At 40.1% G+C, this 27,873-nt stretch overlaps 1 protein-coding gene across 3 annotated transcripts in view; it reads right to left on the bottom strand.

Moving 5' to 3' along the window:
* Positions 1-27,873, bottom strand: part of PLD1 (phospholipase D1) — a 220,911-nt gene that overhangs the window by 13,204 nt on the left and 179,834 nt on the right. For all 3 annotated transcript variants that reach the window (XM_081234557.1, XM_081234558.1, XM_081234559.1), the window contains 2 exons: positions 9,611-9,745; positions 1,782-1,935 (listed from right to left, as the gene is read on the bottom strand). In XM_081234557.1, coding sequence (XP_081090683.1) covers positions 1,782-1,935; positions 9,611-9,745 — 289 coding nt within the window. The remainder of the gene's footprint in view (positions 1-1,781; positions 1,936-9,610; positions 9,746-27,873) is intronic.

The raw sequence follows: 27,873 nt of genomic DNA on the forward strand, positions 1-27,873 counted from the left end.
AATGTTAAAATTGTTAGCACTGGGTGGTGGGATTACAGATAAATTTAATTTCCTTATTGCTTTTCTGTTTGCCAAATTTTCTACAATGAAAAATATGTTGTAATCAGAACCCTCTCCCTCTATAATTATTATACATTTGGAAAGTTATAAAGGAGGCTACACCTTTAAAGAGAATACTTAAGTTTTCATGGAACTGAAAAGGTGTGACATTTATTTCTAGCTTACAGGAGGAAATATTTGTTTCCTTATATGAGCTGCAGTAGGCAATCAATGGGTTGATTAACAGTGGGTTGCTAATCTTAAACTCTCCCCTGCTAAACAAAACAAATTAACATTAGAAGCCAATTAAAATCTCAATGGTCTAAAAAAAACCAAAAACCAAAACCTTACTGACAAAACAATTAGTAACAAAGGCGATAAATACAGCAATAAAAACTGTGAGAAGGTCTGACAGTCAAATTTTGAGGGATGGATTTGCTGAGCTCCTGGGGCAGAGGGAGCAGAAAGAACGTCTCCAGAACTGAAGCTTGGTCCTCAAAAGCCAGAGTCTGTATGACAGACTCTAGGTCCATCCACCTCATTACAAATAGCTCAATTTCATTTCTTTTTATGGGTGAGTAATATTCCATTGTATATATGTGCCACAAACATAGCCAAAAAAAAAAAAAGCCAGAGTCTGGAGTGAGGTAGGAGGTAGGGCCGCCAGCATTTGCAGGAGGGAAGTGCTGGTTTTGTGCCCATTTGCAAGTGAGCCAGTTTTCAGAAGCGGCCATTAACACTGGAAGGGTTAAAACAACAGCACCACAACAGTATCTGTGCAGTGCCTTTCATCAAATAGCTTAAAATACCACCCTTAATCGGGGACACTTGGCTCTATCTCACCATAGCGGCCACACTGAAATCCCATCCTGGCCAATATAGTTCTAGAATCTTATAATTGTGGACTTCCTGCAAAAGCCTACAGGTGGGAGAGTGGTCAGGGTGTGTTCCACAGACAGTGGGGAGCTCAGTGTGTCTTCAGTGGGCTGGGGGAGAGGGACAGGAGATAGATAATAAGAAGCCATTTAAAAAAAAAAGAGAGAGATAAGAAGGCATTGAGGATTGGTTGAACAGAGGAGTGATAGGACCTGAGTTAGGTTCTCGAAGGATCACTCTGACTACTGAGACTGGACTTCAGGGGCTGGGATGGGGCCAGTTAGAGCCCCGCCCAGGAAGTTCTCAGTAACACTTAACTGAATGAAGGACTTATTTAGGGATACACAATCCCTGCTACTTAGCACAGTGCTCTCTCTGTTGGACCACAGGTTTGTTTAAAATTCACATCTTCTTGCAGAAGATCAGGAATCTTCCATGTCTGGAGTCATCTTAAATCTGAGAAATGAAGTTTCCACACTTAATTTAACACCAGTAGTCGCTAGCCTTCCCTTTTAGTAATTTTTTTTATCATATCCTTGTTATCGCTGGAACTATTTCAATTTCTAAAACTGGACTCACTATAAAAAACTTAAATAGACACTAGATGGTTTGACCTGGTCCTAAATCAATTAATAGATTTAAAATGCTAGTTTTCTCCATTACACATAAAAATAATAAAAGCTGTTCAAACAGGAAATTTTTATGCCCCACACAGAGCCATTTTGTATACGACTGGTGTGGTTCACGCTGTTTTGGACAAAGAAGAACCTGGAGATGGCATGTGTGCTAAGGGCCAGAGGCTGGGCTGGGTTCCATTGCCTACTACAGCAGGATTACGTGAGGGAGACCCAGGTTCCGAGACCCACCGAAAGCACTGCAGCCGAAGTCCTAGGGCGAAGTGGCCAGCTTGGTACTCTTTTCCATCCATTACTGAAGGGACCGTCTCCGTGTCCTGCACAATGACAGCCATTTCACTGTCCCGTTTTCCCAGCATGCTTCGGTCGTTTATGTTGGCAGAGCCTATAAGGAGAAACAGTGAAACTGAACAATTTTCTTGTCCTGGAAGACACTCATTTGCCCTCCAGACTCAATTCTTCCTTGCTAAAAAACCCCTAATTTTGTTCACGTATCAAGAGATGCTGTGCTCTAGGAAGGCAGGGCACTCCCTAACCCAGGGGTAAATCTTGATCAGTCTAAGGCCAGTCATGGTCATTTCATTGTTTTTGCCAGTGATTGGCTTAGAAATGAGCACTTGTCATGATTCTAGTCGATGCAACATAAGGCAAATCTGCCAGGGGCTTCTGAGAAAGTTTTTCTCTTTCTTATAAATAGAAGAACAAGATGGTGTCACTTCCAGTCTTTGGATACTCTGGCTTGAAGGGTTGCATGAGGACATGATTGTGGGAGCTGCTGCAGCCACTTTGTAACCAAGGGACAAACAGAAAAGTTGAACATGGCAGAGCAGAAAGAAGAAAGACTCTGGGTCTTTAAGTCACTGAGCTAGCCAACCCTAGAACCTTCTTATTTTCTGTTATGTGAAGTAATACATTTCCCTTATTGTTTCACATACTTCTAGCTGAATTTTCTATCTTGTGGCTCAAAGGATTCTAAATGATATAGTCATTAAGCACACAAAGAGACAACACTTACCAGCTCAGTGCAGTAAGGTTTCATACTTAAGAATCAAACTCTGTAGACTTTAACTCATGGTCACATAATTATAAATGTCAAAACACAAGAGGACCTTCACAAGCAATATAGTCCACTCCCAAATACAGATTATCATTAGTGGCTTTGGGTTTTCATTCTCTTGCCTCACTTGTGTGGCATGCCAACAGCTTCTGTATCAACTTCCCTCCATTCTATTTTTAAATCCAAATGAACTGAGAATGCTGACTTTCACATGTGAAGGGCAAGTATTTGAAGCACTTCCTGTGCTCCTCTGCTGTGTATTCAAAAACCTTGCTACATTTTCTGCATTAATTATCGTGGATCCACACTTTTGAATCCTTCAGGTGTCCTACAAACTACAAAAGGGGCCTGACTCTTTTTTCTTCTTGCTCCTCTTGCCCTAGTCCCATACTCAACTGCTTCTGCAGACAGGGGGCAGAAGAGTTAGGTTGAACACAAGCTCGGGCTACCGTCTGTGATGGGGACCATCAGAGTGTAAGGTGTTAGCAGCCCTACCCAGAGCCCAGACGGTGGGATGTTGGACATGAGAGGAAGCTGGCTCTTCCTGAAGAGTCTTTACTGCTATTTGCTACAATATGGTCACATAGTTAATACACAACTCTACGATAACTGTGGATGGGAACAGTGTCCCATAGGGACTCTGGGTGACAGAAAGGATGGAGCACCTCACAGAAAGTTGGGAGCACTATTAGAGCGCTGTAAGGTGGGCCCCACCTTTGAAACACTTTGTTTTGTTAGCAACAAATCAACCTTTATACATACACTTACATTTTAATTACACTATAAAATTTGTAGCCATGTCTTTGGGCTTAACATGGGGCAAAGCATTAATTTGGGCAAAGTCATTTAATCTTTCTCAGCTTTAATTTGATCTCTTATAAATCGAGATCATAATACAGACCTTGTAGGGTTGTTGTAAAAATTAAGTAAGACCATGTGAAAGCACTTACTGATCTATAAACTCCCCACAAATGCTAATTATTACTGGCATTATTATCAGATACTTGTTACCTCGAGAATATCTGCACTAGAGAACATTGCCATAGGAAGGGAAGACTTGCTGGCATGTAGCGTTTGTATCAAAGAAGCCTCCTCTCTGGGTGAATCAACTGTCAGGGGCAAGGAATAAGGACTCCACAGTGCTGCTTTGGGACATCACTACCACAGGGCCCCAGCAGAGGCCACTCTAGGGCCGGGGCTGCCAAACTGGGAGGACATAGCTGCTCTTCACTGTCAGGGAGACTGGGGATGTGAGCCCCCTGGAAAGCCACACACACACACACACACACACACACACACACACACACACACACTTTCACACCAGTCCTCTCAGACTCCCTCCCATCGCCAGGGGAGGAATGCATTCCTGGCATTCTGAGCTGGAATTCTTAGAGGGTGTGGTTCTTGTACTTCCAGGGCCCATCTGGAGTTTCCCAGAGCACTGACTCTCAACCACACTGGATAAGTGAGTTGGCTACTACTTAGTAGGAATGTGAAGAAAGGGAAGAGAAAATTTCAGGTGAATTTAATAAATGAGATATCGAAAATGAGATATTGATGGATGTAAGTGTTAACCTCCCTTCTTGTTGTTAAACATTCCCATATTCTGAAAATCAAATTCAGAACAGCAGGTATAGTATTAACCCGTTTCTATAGAACATACTAGGAAGAAGAGAGGGCAAGTGACCTCTAGAAAGATGCACACTGAAGGGTAAGAGTGGTGAGTACCTTCTGGCAAAGAGAGGGAGACAATAAGGGGAATTTTGACCTTTTACTCTCTATGAGTCCTTAGAGTTTTAATTGTTTACAAGAAATATGTTCTGTTTTCATGTACTACTTTTTATGGCAACTGCAATCCCTTGGTTTATTAGTACATTGCCTTGATAATTTTTGGAAAATGACCTTTTCTAAGTTTGCTCTTAGGAACTTTTTAAACAGTATGTAATATAGCAAAATAGAAAACAGTATATGAAAACTTATAAGTCCGACTTAGGTAATAATTTTAGAAAATCACTGAATTTATCACCCAAGCTGAAAAACAGAACATTACCACATCCCAGAAGCCCTCAGCTGTCTTCCCATGAAAGACCTTCCCTTCCTAAGAGAGAATTTGTATAGAATTTTGGTTTCATCATGCTCTGATGATGTTTTCCTAAACAAAAAAAGTTTACTTTTGGCTTATTTTTAATTTGTATAAGTGGAATCATATAGAAGATAATCTTCAGAGATTTGCTTCTTTCATTCAAAATCATGTCTTTGGGATTTATCTGTGCATAATTGTAATGCATTATTTTCCTTGAATGAGCACCCCCAAACTTATTTTTTAATTCTACTGTTGATGGATGTTTGGGTCGTTTCCAGAGTTTTGCTATAATACACAATTATGTTCTGCATAGTTGTGTATGTTTCCTGGTGTACACATGTGGGAGTTTACCTGGGCTCTGTATGCAAGAGTGGAGTCCCTGGTGTTCCTCAGTGTTGTCAATACTTGGATTGTCCAATTTTTTGTGTGTGTGTGTGGTACGCGGGCCTCTCACTGCTGTGGCCTCTCCCGTCGCGGAGCACAGGCTCCGGACGCGCAGGCTCAGCGGCCATGGCTCACGGGCCCAGCCGCTCCGCGGCATGTGGGATCTTCCCGGACCAGGGCACGAACCCGCGTCCCCTGCATCAGCAGGCGGACTCTCAACCACTGCGCCACCAGGGAAGCTCATGGATTGTCCAATTTTTAATTTTTGCCAAGTGGTATTTTGAAAACCTGTTCTTTGTCTCATTATTATATTAATGAGGATGAACATGTTTCATATACTTATGGGCCTCAGGTATGTCCTCTTTGGGGATGTTCCTATACAATTCCTTTGCCCATCTTTCTTCGGATATTGTCTTTCCTTATTGACTTAAGGAGTTCTTTATATGTTTTGAATATTAACTGTATTGCAAATACCTTTTTTCAGTTTGTTCATTTATCTTTTTATTCTGTTTGTAGCATTTTTTAATGAATAAAGTTCTGAATTTTAATGCAGTTGGATTTATCTGTCATTTCCTTTGTGGTTTTGTTTTTTTAAAATGTCCTGTTTCAGAAATTGTGAATTCTTCTGTGGTAGGCAGAATAATGGCTCCCAAAGATGACTATGTCCTAATTCCCAAAGCCTGTGAATATGTTATATCACATGGCAAAGGGGAATTAAGGCTGCAGGTGGAGGTGGAATTAAGGGTGCTAATCAGCTGACCTTAAAAATAAGGAGATTATCCTGGATTATTCAGGTGGGCCCAGTATAATCACAAGAGTCTTTAAAAGTAAAGGGGATTCAGAGAGAGATGTGGTTACAGAAGAATGGGTTGACACTTTGAGAACTTTCAGAGAGATCTAACATTGCTGCCTTCAAAGATGGAAGAAGGGAGCCATGAACCAAGGAATGTGGGCAGCCTGGAGAAGCTGGAAAAGGCAAGGAAATGGATTCATCTTTAGAGCCTCCAGAAGGGAACACAGCCCTGCTGATACCTTGATTTTAGCCCAGTGAGACCCATGTTGAACTTCTAACCTATAGAATGGTTAGATAATAAATTTGTGCTGATTTAAGCCAGTAAGTTTGTGGTCATTTGTTACAGCAGTAATAGACAACTAACACACAAACTCTACCCTGTTTTAGTTTATTTGTTTTAAAGGAAAACTGATTCTTCAATTGAGTGTCAGTGGGCTACTCAGTACCTTCTACCCACTTGTGTTCCCTGTGCCTCCAGTTTGGGAGTTCTCAGCTTGACTACACAGCAGCATCACCTAGGAAGCTTTCAAAAGATATTGGTGCCAAAACAAAAACAAAAAGCAAAAAAACCTTGATGCCTGGGTCTCAAACCAGACCAATGAGTCAGAATTTCTGGAAGTAGGAACCAGGCATTAATATTTTCCCCTAATACCACTCCATCCCTTTATCTATCAATTAATCCATCTTCGGGGGCGGGGAATCTATTTGAAAGTAAATTGCAGACATGAATAATCTTCCCCCTAAATGATAGTTTCATTTATCTGAACTGAAACTCATCTGTGTTCAAAATGGTTCTGTGGTGACAGTGAAAACATTTTAGGGGCTGACTGACTGAGTGGAGACAGAAAGACACCTGTCAGAGTGATGGAAATATTCTGTATCTTGTTCTGGGTGGTGGTTACATGAATGTAAACATATGTGAATATTCATTAAGCTGTACACTTAAGGTCTGTGCAATTTACTATATATAACAGCTTAATTAAAAAAGGATAGTCCACCAAAAAAAAGGCCACCAGGCAAACCTAAGGCAGCCAGGGTTGAGACCCACGGGACTCGCTCTTTACCGGGGTGGCCTTTCAACTACAGACTCTCAACAGCTGCTCTCGAGCCTGCCCCCTTAAGCACTGATATCCATTCTCTCTCCATAGTTTCCCACATACCCACCTTCACTGACGGTCTCTGGACCTTCTCGCACCAGTTCATCAATATCCATCCCGATGTTTCTGGTGTTTAGTGGAAAGAATACCTGCCTCCCCTGTAGCCCATGAGCTGTGTAGGGCAGTGGCACTGTGTGATCATGTTTTGTATCTCCCTATTGTGTTGTGCAATGGATTAGTGAATACTAAAAAAAATCGTTTCACTTAGTCAACAGGATAGACTTAAATTCTATTTAAGGATAGCCTTGTTTTGTTTAGGAAAGCAAGTAAATGTTAGTTCTGTTAAGTGCCAGTAAGATGAATCAGAAAACTGGACTTGGGCACAGATTTCAGGACCAACAGAGCCACCGGGGGTAAAAGATAATTAAAGGTACACACAAAAGAGATCTCAATGTGAGAAACCAAGTATTTCCTTGTGAGGAAAAAAAATGAAGATAAACCATTAGTCATTTTTCTTACGTCAATTATTCATTAATTCTGGCATAAGTCTGCCATGTTAGAAAATTTAATCACAAGTTACTTTAATTCCTTTTAAGCTCTCAACTACTTGCTTATTAACACCTGTAAAATATTGTCAACCTAACTTCTCAAGTTCCTCTTTGAGAATTTTAAACATTGTTCTCTGTCTGTGTTATGAAAACAGGCCAGATATCTGAGAGCAGCAATAACAAGCCTGCTTCTCCTAGAGTTTCCACTGAGATAAAAAGAACAAAAGTACCTGTGGATTTTCCACGGGGGAAATGTGTTCTGCCCTTGGGGAAGGAGAAAAAGAAGTGCAGCCTCTAAAGACGAGCAAGTGAGACCTCGTCATACTCCCAAGGCTACATCTTCAGTTTCAAGAAAGTCGGTAAGAACGACGTGCAAAATGGATCAGTTATTGCTAGTCTAAATAAACTGCAGCCTTTGAGGGGTCAGAGACCTTTCAAGAAAATAAGTCAACTAAAAAACTCTACAAATCTGTTTCACTGTTAGCTCAGATACTGAAAACTACTTTGCATTTATACTTGATGTAAAGTAAAGCAGGCTGAAGGTCAAAATGACCTTTAAAAGGAAAATATTTACATCTGTCAATTTTTACTTCAGGAGTTCTGAAATCTTGCTGAAGAGATCAACTGAATTTTATCTGGCTTTGTTTGTTTTTTCGTTTCAGCAAAATCAATATTTTTCCTTTCCTTACTGTCATTGCCAAATTTAATATAAAAATATTCTGAGATTGGCTTCTGAAGAGCAAGACCAGAATAGCTTGCGGGAAATAAGAGAAAACTTGTATATTGGGGGAAGTAAGGGAGGAAATAAATCCTTAAAGAGCTTTGATCCCTATTGAGCAAGAACTTGAAGACACAAGGTATTTTTCTTAAATGCCCGATAAGTATTAAAAGAATGTGTGTGTGTGTGTACACATTTATATATATGTATCACCACACTGTGGTCTATACATTTTCTGGCTTCTGAACTACTTTTTCTTTTCAAATCATCTTCCAGACAAGACAGTCTCATTACTCCTAGGTATGAGATTTTTTTTTCTTTTCTCAGTGGAGGATAGACATGGAAAAGGCATATTTACTGCCAAAATTTTTCAAAACACCCCATGACACTTAATTTCTTAAAGAATAGTTAAGTATCTTATTATAGCTGAGAAACTACATTTTATTTAAAATGGGTGAGTGGAATTCCCAATAGTGGGACGCAGCATATCTCTAAGTAACATTCCCCCACCCTCGTCAATTCATTTATCTGGCTGATTATTAATACTCTATTTCTCCTCCTGGCCTTTCAGTGTTTGTGTAACATGATATTAGAAGGCAAACCAATTCAATGATGGGAAAATGAAGCTTTTCAGGTGTATACAAGAATGAAGCTGCAAACCCACTCCTCTGGTTCAAGATCTAATCTGGGTAGAATGTACAACCAGTAACTTTCCTGAATCTGTCAGTGGGGTGAGGACTTCAGGAACAGACTGCAGACCTTAGTCTAGGACTACATCATATCATTACTACACAATTTCCACCTCACTCCTGCCCCCAACAAAGCTGGTCTGCTCTGCACTCTGATTAATAACATCCAAAACATTGACTCCGGGGAAAAAATGGTAAGCACAGAGGCAGCAATATTTTAATATCCTTCCGATCCTAACTCTTGCAAAACTTCAGATCTGTGGTAATGCTTAGGTGGGTGTGATGCGCGCACGTATAAATTACCACTAGGTACTCATTTGTGACACATTTCCCTCCCCACATCTCCTCTTTCCAAGCCCAGAAATCTAGGTACTTGGATTCAAAATAAAAATAAGGGACTAATAAAGTATTAATGAGAGCAGGCTGATTATTGCGCTGCTGGGTTAAACTGCTGTCTCTGGACACTGTAATTTACACGATGGCCATTTGATTGTTCTGTGCCTCTGTTACTTCATAGATAAAAGCAGGGATTAGACAGGACATAAGCAAAAAAGATTGCTTCGGAAATGTTTTAGATAACTGTGTGACTGTCCCTTTCAACTGCAAAGGAAGCTTTAGAGGAATAAGAAGAAAGATTGTTGCATGAGGTAAGTCCACTAACAAGGAATACAATTAGAGACCAAGTACTTACCAATAATAACAGTGTCGTCATCAGCAATTAGCAACTTGCTGTGGACATAGACAAGCTCAGTGACTAGGTTTCCTTCAAGCTCTGCGTGTGTTCTAAGACCACAGAAGGATATGTAGTTTATCCACTGATTGCCGACTGTAAATTAAATAAGAAATCACTAAAATTAATATGACCAAGCTCAATAATGGCACCTTAAATTTTACTGTCTTTCAAAACAAATATACCACATAAACAGGTTAAGAATAGATTGTAAAATATATGTGTGTATTGTGTGTGTGTGTGTGTGTGTGTATGTGTGTGTGTATAATTTCAGAATACACCTAGGATCTATTTTTGCTTTCTGAAGAGTTTTATATTGTTAATATGAATGGAGATACAATTTTAAAATATCATACTGAACTGATTTCTAAGAATTCCTTATGCCGAGGTAATCCAAAGATAAATTCAAATATGAACATTTTATTTTAATGATTTGGTGAGCAACTACTGAAGAGTGGTAAAGTATAGCTGCAGTAGTAGATAACCCAAGATTTCAGTGTGACATTTGCATCTGTCTTGGTTGACACCTGCCGCTGTTTAAATCAGATGCAAGATGTAAGCCCAAACTACCTGATATACACATACTTTGCAGCATATCCAGCGCAAAGCAGCATATAAATTTTGCAGACTTTGGGTAAGTAAGAGTGTTGGCAATTAAATAACACTCCTCCTTCTAAATCACTAAAATTAGGAAAGAATCCTAAGTACATTTAACTTCGGAGAATTTTCTTCAGAGCAAGCAGTACTAGGTTTGTACTTTAAAATGTTGTCCTCTCATCATGTGAGGGTCATTTATGTGATAAGAAGAAATGCATTCCGTATCAAACCAACCCATATTCATTACCCTGGCATGAGTGTTAGTCATGAGATTTTATGGTCCCTCTCCCACATAGCAATTGCCCTGGATAAGCAAAGTCTGATACTAAGAATAAATGGAGTGGAACCAAACCATCTTAGATTCTTATAGAAAGAGAACATAAATTTTTAAAAGAATCTGAAGCATACTAATAGAACCAATGGTAGTTCATGTTTCATTTACTGAAGTTGCCATGTATTACTGATGTTTTCTATTTTATTGTTGATGTTAGTGTATCTATTAAATTTAGGTATACTGGAAAGAAGTTTGTTCATAGGTAATATACAGAGGTTCCTCCATTTACAAATAAACCTTTCCCTATTTTTTTTTTTTTTTTTTTTTTTGTGGTACGCGGGCCTCTCACTGCTGTGGCCTCTCCCGTTGCGGAGCACAGGCTCCGGACGCACAGGCTCAGCGGCCGTGGCTCACGGGCCCAGCCACTCCGCGGCATATGGGATCTTCCCGGACCGGGGCACGAACCCGTGTCCCCTGCATCAGCGGGCGGACTCTCATCCACTGTGCCACCAGGGAAGCCCAACCTTCCCATATTTTATATTAACACATTCTATAAAGTCTGTATAATTAAAACAGTGTAGAACTGGTACATAAATAGACAGCCAAACCACTGAATGGAATAGGAAGTCCAGAAACAGACCCAAGTAGGTATGGAAATTTTGCATATAATAAAGGCTGCATCTCTAGGAAAAGGGTTTTTTACATAAAGGACTAGAATTTTTAAATGAAAGGTGTTAGTACAATTGCATAGCTATTTGAAAAAGATAAAAATTATATACATTTCTCCCAGCAATCATAAGAAATCCAAATAAATCAGAGATGAAAATGTAAGCATATGAAACCATACAAGTGTTAGAAGAAAACAGGGTGAATTCCTGGTAACCTGAGTGCAGGGAAGGCTTGTAAGTATCTAGAGCCAATAAAAGATCAATAATGTTGGCTAAATTTAAAAAACATATTTGCATGACACAAAACACAATAAGCAAAAACAAAAGACAAATGACAAAGAGGAAGAACGTATTTGCAGTATACATTACAGACAAAGAACTGAGTCTGAACATATAAAGAACTCAATAACTGAAGGGAGAAAAAGATCAAAGTCTTGACAGAAAAATAGGCAAAAGACATGAACAGACAATTCACACACACGAAAAGATACATTTGAAAAGACATACATTCTCACTCATAATAACAGAAATGCAAATTAAAACCACAGTGAGAAACCATTTTTTAACCTATGAGATTGGGCAAAAAAAAAAAAAAGTAAGATAACACATTCTATTGGTGAGACTGGGTTGAAGCAAGCTCTCTCTTACATTGGTGGTGAGAATGCAAATTGGTACAAACTTGGAGGGGAATTTGGCAATATCTAACAAAACCACCTATGTGTTTACCTACTGACCTAGCATTCCCACACTAGAAACTTATCCTAAATATACACTTCCAACAAATAAGAACATATATGCACAAAGTTATCAATTGCATAATTGTAATTGAAAAATATTGAAAACAACCTAAATGTTCATACAGAGAATGACTGAATCAACTATGGCAAATCTATACATGGGAGACTATGCAGAGCTAAAAAGGAATGAAAATCTCTATGAACTGATACAGAGTGATTTCCAGGATGTAGTGTTAAATGAAAAAACAAATGCACAAGAATATACGTGGTATGCTATTCTTATGAAAGAGATTGGGAGAAATAAGAAAATATACACGTGTCTGCTCATTTGTACAAAAAGCAACACAGCAAGAATAACTTAGAAACTGACAAAATTGGTTACCGATAGGGAATGAGTAGAATAGGGTGGAAAAGATGGGTGGGGAAGAAACTGAAAGGAACTATAGCGGAGTGGCACTTGTCTAAGCATGACTTTTATATAGTTCTGACTATTGGAAGTCTGTTACACACACTTAATCAAGAAAGAGAAAAAAAGAAAAGCTTAAAATGAAATACAAAGTAAAGCAATGAACCTAACTGTATTTCAAATTAATAACATAATCCAAGTAAATTTTCAACACTGGTTTTTGAGCATATACTCTTAAGCTAAAGACAAAAAGAACTGTAAACAAATATTGAATTCTAGTGAGATTTATTTTTCATAGTAGTATGGGCTACAGATTTTCGTGTATTCTAAGATTGAGGAAGTATATATATTAGAGATAATAGAAGGAATCCTGTGGCATGGGACTGGAATTATAAGTATCAGTATGGAGATAGATAATAGATAGGTAGATAGATGGATAGGTAGGTAGATAGATAAATAGATAGATAGATAGATAATAGATAATGTGTATACAAAAGGTCTAAAGCAGTAATATCCCAGTAGTAATGATCATATCTAGCACCCAGAATTTGGTTTCTAAATGCCAATTTCCACTAAAATAACCTAGGTTTCTTGGAGAAATGGTTGATTGCAGGGCTAGTTCTGGGAATATACAAGATGGGTCTGGAACTCTCGTGCCAGTAAGAAAAAAAGGCTGATGGGAACATGTCCAAAGCACATAGGAGCAAGCTTAAAAAGGCCCTCACTGGCCAAATCTGTGCAAGCTGATCATCAAAATTATTACCCACTGAATAACATAAGAATCCATAGATCCACACGTGAATAAATGCATAAGTGGGGAAGAAGGGAAAACTTCCTTGTAGAATTGCAACTAAGAAATTTAGAAGAAAGTAATAAATATAGAAGCAATGGAACTAAAAAATCAACATTTAGAAATATAGTAATAATAACTGAATCATAGTGTAATAATTGATCCAGGAAGAATCATTAATATATGCTAAAACCAGTGGGTGAATGTTTGATAAGAAGCAGAATATTTACTATTAGACTCAAAAGTGTTTTCCCATGAAATATTTAATTACAAAGGGAAAAATGGTAATTTTATAGTGGAGAAACCTGGCAGATCCCACCTTCCCTAAGTGATCAAAGTTAATATAACCAGTAATGGGGCAAATCAACACCATGTTACTCCTGACATGGTATATGAACGGCACATCACTTCTGTGACATTCCTGCTGAAAACGCATAACCTGAATCTAATCACAAGGAAACAGTGGATATACCAAAACTGAGGGCTATTCTACAAAATATAACTGTACTCTTCAAATATACCAAGATCATGAAAGTCCTCCCATCCTCCAAAAAAAAAAAAAGATTGAGGGATTATTTCAGATTAAAGGAAAATAAAGATAAATACAACACATGTTGTTGATTGAAGCCTGGGCCACACACACAAAAAAACCATTTCCCCCCCTTTTGCTATAAAGAACCTTAATTAGTAAGACAATTGGCAAAATTTTAATAAGGTCTGCAAACAAGATAATAGTATTATATCAATGTTAATTTCATTAATTTCTATATTGAACTATAGCTGCTTTAAAAATGTCCTGAGTCTTTTGCAAGGAGCCCGCGAGGGGGGTTGGCGCGCGCTAAACGGGAGAAGCACTGGTTTGAGAAAAGCATGGGTCGCAAGTACACATTGGGACCCTGCCATTAATGGAGGGGAAAAGCGGGGAGACGCCAGCAGGAAACCCATGCTTCCAAGAAAACACTATGGCACCTCTTTCAATGAATTTCCCTTGGGGTCCTGTCATGGATTCCATCCTGTAAGCTGGTAGGAAGCCTGAAGGCTTGATGGGATTCCAGTGTGATAGGAGGCAAGGACATGCTTCAGGACCCCGGAGGAAGATGGCGGAAGAGTAAGACGCGGAGATCACCTTCCTCCCCACAGATACATCAGAAATTCATCTACACGTGGAACAACTCCTACAGAACACCTACTGAACGCTGACAGAAGACCTCAGACCCCCCAAAAGGCAAGAAGCTCCCCACATACCTGGGTAGGGCAAAAGAAAAAAAGAATAAACAGAGACAATAGGATAGGGACGGGACCTGCACCAGTGGGAGGGAGCCGTGAAGGGGGGAAGGTTTCTACACACTACAAGCCCCTTCGCGGGCGGAGACTGCAGGTGGCGGAGGGGGAAAGCTTCGGAGTAGCGGAGGAGAGCACAGCAACAGGGGTGCGGAGGGCAAAGCGGAGAGATTCTGGCACAGAGGACCGGTGCCCTCAGGCACACACCAGCCCGAGAGGCTTGTCTGCTCGGCCGCCGTGGCGGGCGGGGCTGGGAGCTGAGGCTCGGGTATCGGCTTTCAGTCGGAGCGCAGGGAGAGGACTGGGGCTGGCGGCAGGAAGAGAGCCTGAAGGAGTTAGTGCACCACGGCTAGCCCGGAGGGAGTCCGGGGAAAGGGTCTGGAGCTGCTGAAGAGGCAAGAGACTTTTTTCCCTTTTGTTTCCTGGTGCGCGAGGAGAGGGCATTAAGAGGGCTGCTTGGGGAAGCGCCGGTGACAGGCACGAGCCGCGGGTAAGGCACGGACCTCGGAGACGGGCGTGGGCCGCCGCCGCCGCCGCCGCCGCCGCCGCCGCGGGGCCTGTGTGCGAGCGCGGGTCACTGTCCGCCCCGCCTTCCGGGGGGCCTGTGCACCCCGCCACTGCTGGGGTCCCCGAGACCCGGGGACGGCTTTCCCGGGAAAGCGCACGGAGCGCCACGGGCTGCTGCAACGTCACGCCGGCCTCTGCCGCCGCAGGCCCGCCCCACACTGCGCGCCCCTCCCTCCCCTCTGCCTGAGTGAGCCAGAGCCCCCGAATCAGCGGCTCCTTTAAACCCGTCCTGTCTGAGCGAAGAACGGACGCCCTCCGGCGACCTACGCGCAGAGGCGGGGCCAGGTCCAAGGCTGAGACCCGGGAGCTGTGAGAGCAGAGGCAGGGAAATTCTGTGCAGCCTCGGAGGCAGCGGATTAAAGCTCCACGGTCCATTTGATGTGCCCTGCGTCTGTGGAGTGCATGAATGGACAGCGAATCATCCCAAATTGAGGAAGTGGACTTTGAGGACAAGATTTAAGACTTTCCCCCCTTTTCCTCTTTTTACAACGAATTATTCCAAATTAAGGAGGTGGACTTAGAGAGCAAGATTTCAGACTTCTCGCCCTTTTCCTCTTTTTACAACGAATTATCCCAAATTGAGGAGGTGGACTTGGAGAGCAAGATTTTTGATTTTTCCCCCTGCTCTCTTTTTGTGAATGTGTATGTGTAATCTTCTGTGTAAGATTCTCTCTGTATAGCTTTGCTTCCACCATATGTCTCAGGGTTCTATCGGTCCGTTTTTTTTTTTTTTTTTTCAATAATTACTTTCTAATTTTAATAACGCTACTATATTTCATACTTTATTCTATTTTACTTTACCTGCTCTTTCTTTTTTTCCTACTCTCCCTTCCTCCCTCCCTCCCTCCGCTCCTCCTTTCCTTCTTTCTTTTTCTTTCCTCCCTCCCACCCTTCTTCTTTCCACTTTCTTTTTCTTTCCTTCCTCCCTCCCTCCTGTCTTTCTTCCTTTCCTTTCTCCCTCCCTCCCTCCTTTCTTTCCATCCTTCCTCCCTCCCTCCCTCCCTCCTTTCTTTCTTCCTTCCTTCCTTCCTTCCTTTCTTCCCTTCTTCCTTTCTTTCCCTCTCTCTTTCTTTCTTCTACTAATTCTTTCTTTCTACTTTTTCTCCCTGTTACTCTGAGCCGGGTGGATGAAAGGCTCTTGGTGCTGCAGCCAGGAGCCAGTGCTGTGCCTCTGAAGTGGGAGAGCCAACTTCAGGACACGGGTCCACAACAGACCTCCCAGCTCCACATAATATCAAGCAGCGAAAATCTCCCAGAGATCTCCATCCCAACACCAGCACCCAGCTTCAGTCAACGACCAGCAAGCTACAGTGCAGGTCACCCTATGCCAAGCAACTAGCAAGGCAGGAACACAACCCCACTCATTAGCAGAGAGGCTACCTAAAAACATAATAAGGCCATAGGCACCCCAAAACACACCACCAGACGTGGACCTGTCCACCAGAAAGACAAGATCGAGCCTCAACCACCAGAGCACAGGAATTAGTCCCCCCCACCAGGAAGCCTACCCAACCTACTGAAACAACCTTAGCCACTGGGGTCAGACACCAAAAACAACGGGAACTACGAATCTGCAGCCGGCAAAAAGGAGACCCCAAACACAGTAACATAAGCAAAATGAGAAGGCAGAAAAACACACAGCAGGTGAAGGAGCAAGATAAACACCTACCAGACCTAACAAATGAAGAGGTAATAGGCAGTCTACCTGAAAAAGAATTCAGAATAATGATAGTAAAGCTGATCCAAGATTCTATTTCCATGATCCATAATCTTGGAAATAGAATAGACAACATGCAAGAAACAGTTAACAAGGACCTAGAAGAACTAAAGATGAATCAAGCATCGATTAAAAACACAATAAATGAAATGAAAAATACTCTAGATGGGATCAATAGCAGAATAACTGAGGCAGAAGAACGGATAAGTGAGGTGGAAGATAAAATAGTGGAAATAACTGATGCAGAGCAAAATAAAGAAAAAAGAATGAAAAGAACAGAGGAGAGTCTCAGAGATCTCTGGGACAACATTAAACGCACCAACATTCGAATTATAGGGGTTCCAGAAGAAGAAGAGAAAAAGAAAGGGACTGAGAAAATATTTGAAGAGATTATAGTTGAAAACTTCCCTAATTTGGGAAAGGAAATAGTTAATCAAGTCCAGGAGGCACAGAGAGTCCCATACAGAATAAATCCAAGGAGAAATACACCAAGACACATATTAATCAAACTGTCAAAAATTAAACACAAAGAAATCATATTAAAAGCAGCAAGGCAAAAACAACAAATAACACACAAGGGAATCCCCATAAGGTTAACAGCTGATCTCTCAGCAGAAACCCTACAAGCCAGAAGGGAGTGGCAGGACATAATTAAAGTGATGAAGGAGAGAAACCTGCAACCTAGATTACTCTACCCAGCAAGGATCTCATTCAGATTTGATGGAGAAATTAAAACCTTTACAGACAAGCAAAAGCTGAGAGAGTTCAGCACCACCAAACCAGCTTTACAACAAATGCTAAAGGAACTTCTCTAGGCAAGAAACACAACAGAAGGAATATACCTACAATAACGAACCCAAAGCAATTAAGGAAATGGGAATAGGAACATACATATCAATAATTACCTTAAATGTAAATGGACTAAATGCTCCCACCAAAAGACACAGAGTGGCTGAATGGATACAAAAACAAGACCCATATATATGCTGTCTACAAGAGACCCACTTCAGACCTAGAGACACATACAGATTGAAAGTAAAGGGATGGAAAAAGATATTCCATGCAAATGGAAATCAAAAGAAAGCTGGAGTAGCAATTCTTATATCAGACAAAATAGACTTTAAAATAAAGACTATTAGAAGAGACAAGGAAGGACACTACATAACGATAAAGGGATCGATCCAAGAAGAAGATATAACAATTGTAAATATTTATGCACCCAACATAGGAGCACCTCAATACATAAGGCAAATACTAACAGCCATAAAAGGGGAAATCGACAGTAACACACTCATAGTAGGGGACTTTAACACCCCACTTTCACCAATGGACAGATCATCCAAAATGAAAATAAATAAGGAAACACAAGCTTTAAATGATACATTAAACGAGATGGACTTAGTTGATATTTATAGGACATTCCATCCAAAAACAACAGAATACACATTTTTCTCAAGTGCTCATGGAACATTCTCCAGGATAGATCATATCTTGGGTCACAAATCAAGCCTCGGTAATTTTAAGAAAATTGAAATTGTATCAAGTATCTTCTCCGACCACAATGCTATGAGACTAGACATCAATTACAGGAAAAGATGTGTAAAAAATACAAACACATGGAGGCTAAACAATACACTACTCAATAACGAAGTGATCACTGAAGAAATCAAAGAGGAAATTAAAAAATACCTAGAAACAAATGACAATGGAGACACGACGACCCAAAACCTATGGGATGCAGCAAAAGCAGTTCTAAGGGGGAAGTTTATAGCAATACAATCCCACCTTAAGAAACAGGAAGCATTTCGAGTAAACAACCTGACCCTGCACCTAAAGCAATTAGAGAAAGAAGAACAAAAATACCCCAAAGCTAGCAGAAGGAAAGAAATCATAAAGATCAGATCAGAAATAAATGAAAAAGAAATGAAGGAAACGATAGCAAAGATCAACCAAACTAAAAGCTGGTTCTTTGAGAAGATAAACAAAATTGACAAACCATTAGCCAGACTCATCAAGAAAAAAAGGGAGAAGACTCAAATCAATAGAATTAGAAATGAAAAAGGAGAAGTAACAACTGACACTGCAGAAATACAAAAGATTATGAGAGATTACTATAAGCAACTCTATTCCAATAAAATGGACAACCTGGAAGAAATGGACACATTCTTAGAAATGCACAACCTGCCAAGACTGACTCAGGAAGAAATAGAAAATATGAATAGACCAATCACAAGCACTGAAATTGAAACTGTGATTAAAAATCTTCCATCAAACAAAAGCCCAGGACCAGATGGCTTCACAGGTGAATTCTATCAAACATTTAGAGAAGAGCTAACACCTATCCTTCTCAAACTCTTCCAAAATATAGCAGAGGGAGGAACACTCCCAAACTCATTCTACGAGGCCGACATCACCTTGATACCAAAACCAGGCAAGGATGTCACAAAGAAAGAAAACTACAGGCCAATATCACTGATGAACATAGATGCAAAAATCCTCAACAAAATACTAGCAAACAGAATCCAAGAGCACATTAAAAGGATCATACACCATGATCAAGTGGGGTTTATCCCAGGAATGCAAGGATTCTTCAATATACGCAAATCAATCAATGTAATACACCATATTAACAAGTTGAAGGAGAAAAACCATATGATCATCTCAATAGATGCAGAGAAAGCTTTCGACAAAATTCAACACCCATTTATGATAAAAACCCTGCAGAAAGTAGGTATAGAGGGATCTTTCCTCAACATAATAAAGGCCATATATGACAAACCCACAGCCAACATTGTCCTCAATGGTGAAAAACTGAAACCATTTCCACTAAGATCAGGAACAAGACAAGGCTGCCCACTCTCACCACTCTTATTCAACATAGTTTTGGAAGTTTTAGCCACAGCAATCAGAGAAGAAAAGGAAATAAAAGGAATCCAAATTGGAAAAGAAGAAGTAAAGCTGTCACTGTTTGCAGATGACATGATACTATACATAGAGAATCCTAAAGATGCTACCGAAAAACTACTAGAGCTAATCAATGAATTTGGTAAAGTAGCAGGATATAAAATTAATGTACAGAAATCTCTGGCATTCCTATACACTAATGATGAAAAATCTGAAAATGAAATCAAGAAAACACTCCCATTTACCATCGCAACAAAAAGAATAAAATATCTAGGAATAAACCTACCTAAGGAGACAAAAGACCTGTATGCAGAAAACTATAAGACACTGATGAAAGAAATTAAAGATGATACAAATAGATGGAGAGATATACCATGCTCCTGGATTGGAAGAATCAATATTGTGAAAATGACTCTACTACCGAAAGCAATCTACAGATTCAATGCAATCCCTATCAAACTACCACTGGCATTTTTCACAGAACTAGAACAAAAAATTTCAAAATTTGTTTGGAAAAACAAAAGGCCCCGAATAGCTAAAGCAATCTTGAGAACGAAAAACGGAGCTGGAGGAATCAGGCTCCCTGACTTCAGACTATACTACAAAGCTACAGTAATTAAGACAGTCTGGTACTGGCATAAAAACAGAAAGATAGATCAGTGGATCAGGATAGAAAGCCCAGAGATAAACCCACGCACATATGGCCAACTTATCTTTGATAAAGGAGGCAGGAATGTACAGTGGAGAAAGGACAGCCTCTTCAATAAGTGGTGCTGGGAAAACTGGACAGGGACATGTAAAAGTTTGAGATTAGATCATTCCCTAGCACCATACACAAAAATAAGCTCAAAATGGATTAAAGACTTAAATGTAAGGCCAGAAACTATCAAACTCTTAGAGGAAAACATAGGTAGAACACTCTATGACATAAATCACAGCAAGATCCTTTTGGACCCACCTCCTAGAGAAATGGAAATAAAAACAAAGATAAACAAATGGGACCTAATGAAACTTCAAAGCTTTTGCACAGCAAAGGAAACCATAAAGAAGACCAAAAGACAACCCTCAGAATGGGAGAAAATATTTGCAAATGAAGCAACTGACAAAGGATTAATCTCCAAAATTTATAAACAGCTCATGCAGCTCAATAGCAAAAAAACAGACAACCCAATCCAAAAATGGGCAGAAGACTTAAATAGGCATTTCTCCAAAGAAGATATACAGACTGCCAACAAACACATGAAAGAATGCTCAACATCATTAATCATTAGAGAAATGCAAATCAAAACTACAATGAGATATCATCTCACACCAGTCAGAATGGCCATCATCAAGGAATCTAGAAACAATAAATGCTGGAGAGGGTGTGGAGAAAAGGGAACACTCTTGCACTGCTGGTGGGAATGTGAATTGGTACAGCCACTATGGAGAACGGTATGGAGGTTCCTTAAAAAACTACAAATAGAACTACCATATGACCCAGCAATCCCACTACTGGGCATATACCCTGAGAAAACCATAATTCCAAAAGAGACATGTACCAAAATGTTCATTGCAGCTCTATTCACAATAGCCCGGAGCTGGAAACAACCTAAGTGTCCATCATCGGATGAATGGATAAAGAAGATGTGGCACATATATACAATGGAATATTACTCAGCCATAAAAAGAAACGAAACTGAGCTATTTGTAATGAGGTGGATAGACCTAGAGTCTGTCATACAGAGTGAAGTTAGTCAGAAAGAGAAAGACAAATACCGTATGCTAACACATATATACGGAATTTAAAAAAAAAATGTCATGAAGAACCTAGGGGCAAAACGAGAATAAAGACACAGACCTACTTGAGAATGGACTTGAGGATATGGGGAGGGGGAAGGGTAAGCTGTGACAAAGCGAAAGAGAGGCATGGACATATATACACTACCAAACGTAAGGTAGATAGATAGTGGGAAGCAGCCGCAGAGCACAGGGAGATCAGCTCGGTGCTTTGTGACCGCCTGGAGGGGTGGGATGGGAAGGGTGGGAGGGAGGGAGATGCATGAGGGAAGGGATGTGGGAACAGATGTATATGTATGACTGATTCACTTTGTTATAAAGCAGAAACTAATTAAAAAAAAAAAAAAAAGAGAAATCTAGAAACAATAAATGCTGGAGAGGGTGTGGAGAAAAGGGAACACTCTTGCACTGCTGGTGGGAATGTGAATTGGTACAGCCACTATGGAGAACGGTATGGAGGTTCCTTAAAAAACTACAAATAGAACTACCATATGACCCAGCAATCCCACTACTGGGCATATACCCTGAGAAAACCATAATTCCAAAAGAGACATGTACCAAAATGTTCATTGCAGCTCTATTCACAATAGCCCGGAGCTGGAAACAACCTAAGTGTCCATCATCGGATGAATGGATAAAGAAGATGTGGCACATATATACAATGGAATATTACTCAGCCATAAAAAGAAACGAAACTGAGCTATTTGTAATGAGGTGGATAGACCTAGAGTCTGTCATACAGAGTGAAGTTAGTCAGAAAGAGAAAGACAAATACCGTATGCTAACACATATATACGGAATTTAAAAAAAAAATGTCATGAAGAACCTAGGGGCAAAACGGGAATGAAGACGCAGACCTACTTGAGAATGGACTTGAGGATATGGGGAGGGGGAAGGGTGGGCTGTGACAAGGCGAAAGAGAGGCATGGACGTGTATACACTACCAAACGTAAGGTAGATAGATAGTGGGAAGCAGCCGCAGAGCACAGGGAGATCAGCTCGGTGCTTTGTGACCGCCTGGAGGGGTGGGATGGGGAGGGTGGGAGGGAGGGAGATGCATGAGGGAAGGGATGTGGGAACAGATGTATATGTATGACTGATTCACTTTGTTATAAAGCAGAAACTAATTAAAAAAATGAATAAATAAACTTAAAAAAAAATGGATAACCAGTGGACCTACTGTATAGCACAGGGGACTCTGCTCAATGTTATGTGGCAGCCTGGATGGGAGGGGAGTTTGGGGGAGAATGGGTACATGCATATGTATAGCCGAGTCCCTTTGCTGTGCATCTGAAACTATCACAACATTGTTAATCGGCTATACTCCAATATAAAATAAAAAGTAAAAAAAAAAAAAAAAAAAAAAAAAAAAAAAAAAAAAATGTCCTGCTTTTTCAGAAACACACATATATTTAGGAGTAAATGAGCATAATGGCTGCAACTTATTGTCAAATGGTTCAGAGGGAAAAAACCCATCCATCTGTCTGTCTGTCTATCTATCTGGAGAGAATGATAAAGCAAAGAAGGCAAATTATTAACAGTTGCAAAATCAGGATGAAGGGTATATGGCAGTTCTGGAAATTCTTCCGTAAGTTTGAAATTATTTAAAAATATTTTTTAAAGATTAACAATACTGACTGGCTGTTAGCAGCCTGAAAAGCTTAAGACATAATAACTTGTAATTTCCTAAGGCACAGATTTGTGCCATTCCACAGCAGGTCTGGAGAGTCTCAGCAACACTCCAACTAGTGGGCGAGCCTCACAGCCCACAGTCCATACCTACTCCTTCATCCTTGCTACAAAATAACTTTTTTTTTAAGGATTTTTTGTTTTGTTTTGTTTTAGATTTAATTTTATTTATTTTTGACTGCATTGGGTCTTCATTGCGGTGCGTGGGCGTCTCATTGGGGCGACTTCTCTTGTTGTGGAGCACGGGCTCTAGGTATGTGGGCGTCAGCAGTTGTGGCACCCAGGCTCAGTAGTTGTGGCTTGTGGGCTCTAGAGCTCAGGCTCAGTAGTTGTGGCACACGGGTTTAGTTGCTCCGCAGCATGTGGGATCTTCCCGGACCAGGGATCAAACCCACATCCCCTGCATTGGCAGGCGGATTTCTGTCCACTGCACCACCAGGGAAGTCCCCAAAATAGCTCTTGTGAAGTAAAAAATCTTTATTTCTTTATGAAAAAATGCCTTTAAGAAGAAAGCTAAGGGTGAGTGCCAGTCACAGGGACCAGAAGAAAAACAAAGTTTCCAAGCCAGAAAGCAGACATTTTGATGAATTAAAGTGTGGCCTGTCAAATGAGGTGAATGGATCCACCACACACTCTAGTAAGAAGAAGACAAATCAAACTGAGAAATTACTTTGGCCAGTACAGTCGTCCCTCAGTACCCGCAGGGTACTGGTTCCAGGACCCCCAAGGATAACAAAATCTGCCCTACTCAAGTCCCTTATATAAAATGGTATAGCATTTGTGTGTGATCTACACACATCCTCCCGTACACTTTAAATCATCTCTCGATTACTTGTAATACCTAATACCATGTAAATGCTATGCAAATAGTTGCCTGCACGTGGCAAATTCAAGTTTTGCCTTTTGGAACTTTCTGGGTTTTTTTTTTTTCCTTTTCAAATATTTTCGATCTGCAGTTGGTTGAATGTGTGGATGGGGAACTGCAGATACAGAGGTCTGACTGTACTTTATTCTGTGAAGGAAACTGGCTCAACAAGTAACAGGTACAAAGTTGGTGATGTTAACTTGTGGTGTGAGGATATACTGAAACAGTGCCTTCTGAAGAAAATATAAGAAAGCCAGGAGCATGACAGGTATTAATAAGAAGCAATAGATAGAAAAGAATCATGAGGGGTTCCAACTTACATGTTATGGAGGTATGTGAGAATCTGGAAATTTATATAGGCCCCTAAGACATATCTGTTGTGAACGTTGGTGCATATATATCGATAGCTCAAAAGATGAGAAGTTTGATACAATAGACTCTATGTTTATAAGGATACTTTGTGAAAGGACTTGAAGAGTTGTTACAGGCTTTTGCTGCTTAAACAAGCACTTCCTATATGTACGTTTCTAATCCTGATTGAATACCTCTAGGCCTTGTGTTAAATTAAACGAAATTGGCTGCTAAAATGCCATAATTCACAACAATTATAAAAATAATAAAGAATTGCTTTAAATTAAACACTAAATCCCTGAAGATTAGTGTATCAGAAAATCATACACTAATCGCAGCTGGTTTTCTTTTCAGGAATTTTAACATATTCGTAGCAGCAGTTTTGTTATTTCTAAAAACTACAGCTCTCTATCCAATTAGAGATTAGTTAGTTCATGTATTTAAAACCCACTATACATTTACAAAAACAAAACCAACAATACAACATTGCACCTCAAAAAGGGGCATTATGTAATTAATCTGTTCTTCCATGTTCAGTGAACATTTTCCCCACTGAGATGCGTGATTTTGACTTGTTCCCAGGGTACTTGGAACTCTTTTCATAAGAGCGCTTAACAATGAAATTACTTCTTATGTTAAAATCCAATTTTTCCCCAGAATAGGCAGAGGCAGGAAAAGGGTCCAGAGCCAAAGAAAATGCTTTATACTAAGTTCAGGACACTTTTATGGTTGAGAAACTAAATAATAGGCTTGTTCTGACTTTTTATTCTCCTATAACCTCACCTTTGCATTTTTACTAGCCACTGTTATTACCGAATGGCTTTCCTGATTTTGTTTTTAATCAACATATCTTTTAGAACCTTACTCATTCACTATCAGTTTAATTTTCAACTGTTAGAAAATAGAGATAGGGTAATACTCTGGTAAATCTATGTCCTGGATAAAATTAGATACACCTTTTGAAAGTATTTATTTATTTATTTATTTATTTATTTATTTATTTTTTGCGGTACGCGGGCCTCTCACTGTTGTGGCCTCTCCCGTTGCGGAGCACAGGCTCTGGACGCGCAGGCTCAGCGGCCATGACTCACGGGCCCAGCCGCTCCGCGGCATGTGGGATCTTCCCGGACCGGGGCACAAACCTACGTCCCCTGCATCGGCAGGCGGACTCTCAACCACTGAGCCACCAGGGAAGCCCTATTTATTTATTTTTTTTAATTTATTTCTTTTCCTTAATTTTTTGGCTGCGTTGGCTCTTAGTTGCGGCACATGGAATCTACGTTGAGGCATGCAGGATCTTTTCGTTAAGGCGCGGTCTCTTCGTTGCAGTGCTTGGGCTTCTCTCTAGTTGAGGCGTGTGGGTTTTCTCTCTCTCGTTGTGGTGCGCGAGTTCCAGAAGGCGTTGGGCTCTGTAGTTTGCGGCACGCGGGTTCTCTCTTTGAGGCGCGTGAGCTCAATAGTTGTGGCGTGCAGGCTTAGTTGCCCTGCAGCATGTGAGATCTTAGTTCCCAGACTAGGGATCGAACCAGTGTCCCCTGCATTGGAAGGTGGATTCTTTACCACTGGACCACAAGGTAAGTCCCTGAAATTATTTATTATTGGTGATGTACATGTTGTATGTCCAAAGTTCTTTCTAAGATTTTTTAGAGTGAGGAGACCATTAGTGAAAAATTACTGAATACCACACACCAATAGATAAATTTAAAATTATGTAGTCCTAAAAGCTTAATTATTTTTAAACTTCCAAGTCATTTAAAAATCCATATGCCATAAAATTCACCTCTTTAAAGTATTCAATTCAGTTTTTTAAAAGTATATTCACAAAGCTGTACAATCATCACCACTATCCAATTTTAAGACATTTTAATTACTCCGAAAAGAAATGTCATACCCATTAGAAGTCACTCCCCATTCCACTCTCTCCCCAGACCCTGGCAATGACTAATCTACTGTCCTGCCTCCAGGGATTTGCCTATTAAAAACATTGAATAAAAATGGAATTATACAATATGTGGCCTTTTGTGTCTTGCTTCTTTTCACATAGCATAATATTTTCAAGGTTCATCCATGTTGTAACATGGATCAGTACATTCCTTTTTAGATTTAAATAATATTCCACTGTATGGATATATACATTTTGTTTCTTCATTCACCTATTAATGGATACTTGAGTTGTTTACACCTTTTGGCTATAGTGAATAATGCTGCTAGAAATATTCATGTGCAAGTTTTTGTGTGAACATGTTTTCAGTTCTCTTGGGTATATTCTATGGAGAATTGCTGAGTCATATGGTAACTCTATGTTTAACTTTTAGGGAATTACCAAACTGCTTTCCAAAGAGCCCACATGATTTTGAATGACCAGTAGCAACATATGAGGGTTCCAATATCTTCATATTCTCATCATTATCTTTTTTGTTTTAAATTATAGCCATCTTAGTGGACACGAAGTTGTATCTTGTGACTTTTATTTGAATTTCCCTTATGATTAATTATGTTGAGCATCTTTTTATATGCTTATTGGCCATTTGTGTATCTTCTTTGGAAAAATGTCTATTTAGATCCTTGGCCCATTTTTAAATTGGATTATTTTTTTATTGTTGACTTGTAAATGTTCTTTTGTATATTCAGGATATGAATCCCTTATCAGAGATATGATTTGCAAACATTTTCTCCCATTCTGTCATTTTTTTCTAGTTCCTTGATAGTGTCCATTGGAGCACAAAAGCTTTTATGTTTGATGAAATCCAATTTATCCATTTTTATATTTTTGTTATAAACCCAAGAAACGTGTGCTTAATCCAAGGTCATAATGTTTTTTGCCCATGTTTTCTAAGAGTTTTATAGTGTCAGTTTTTACACTTTAGGTCTTGATCCATTTTGACTTATTTTTTGTATGTGGTGTGAGGTAGAGGTCCATCTTCATTGTTTTGCATGTGAATATACAGTTGTTCCATCACCATTTGCTGAAAAGATTATTCTTTCTCCATTGAATTGTCCTGGAACCCTTGTTGAAATTCAAGTGACCATAATCATAAGAGTTTATTTCTGGATTCTCGGTTCTATTCCTGTGATCTATATGTCTATCCTTACATCAGCACCACACTGGTTTTATTCCTGTAGGTTTATAGTAAGTTCTGAAATTGGGAGCATGAGTTCTCTAATTTGATCTTTTTCAAGATTGTTTTGGCTGTTCTAAATGCCCTATTCATTTTTCTGCATTCTTTTTTCTTTCTGGTCCTCTGATTGGATAATCTCAATTGACCTATCTTCAAGTTTGTTGATTCATCTGCCTACTCCAATCTGCTACTGAGTCTTCCAATGTACATTTCATTTCAGTTATTATACTTTTCAACTCCAGAATTTGTATTTGGTTCTTTTTTTTTTTTTTTTTTCTGTGGTACATGGGCATCTCACTGCTGTGGCCTCTCCCATTGCAGAGCACAGGCTCCAGATGCGCAGGCTCAGCGGCCGTGGCCCACGGGCTCAGCCGCTCCGCGGCATGTGGGATCCTCCCGGACCGGGGCATGAACCCGCGTCCCCTGCATCGGCAGGCGGACTCCCAACCACTGCGCCACCAGGGAAGCCCTATTTGGTTC

This window comes from Mesoplodon bidens, assembly GCF_964165515.1.
Source record: "Mesoplodon bidens genome assembly, chromosome: 5".
NCBI classification, from domain to species: Eukaryota; Metazoa; Chordata; class Mammalia; order Artiodactyla; family Ziphiidae; genus Mesoplodon; species Mesoplodon bidens.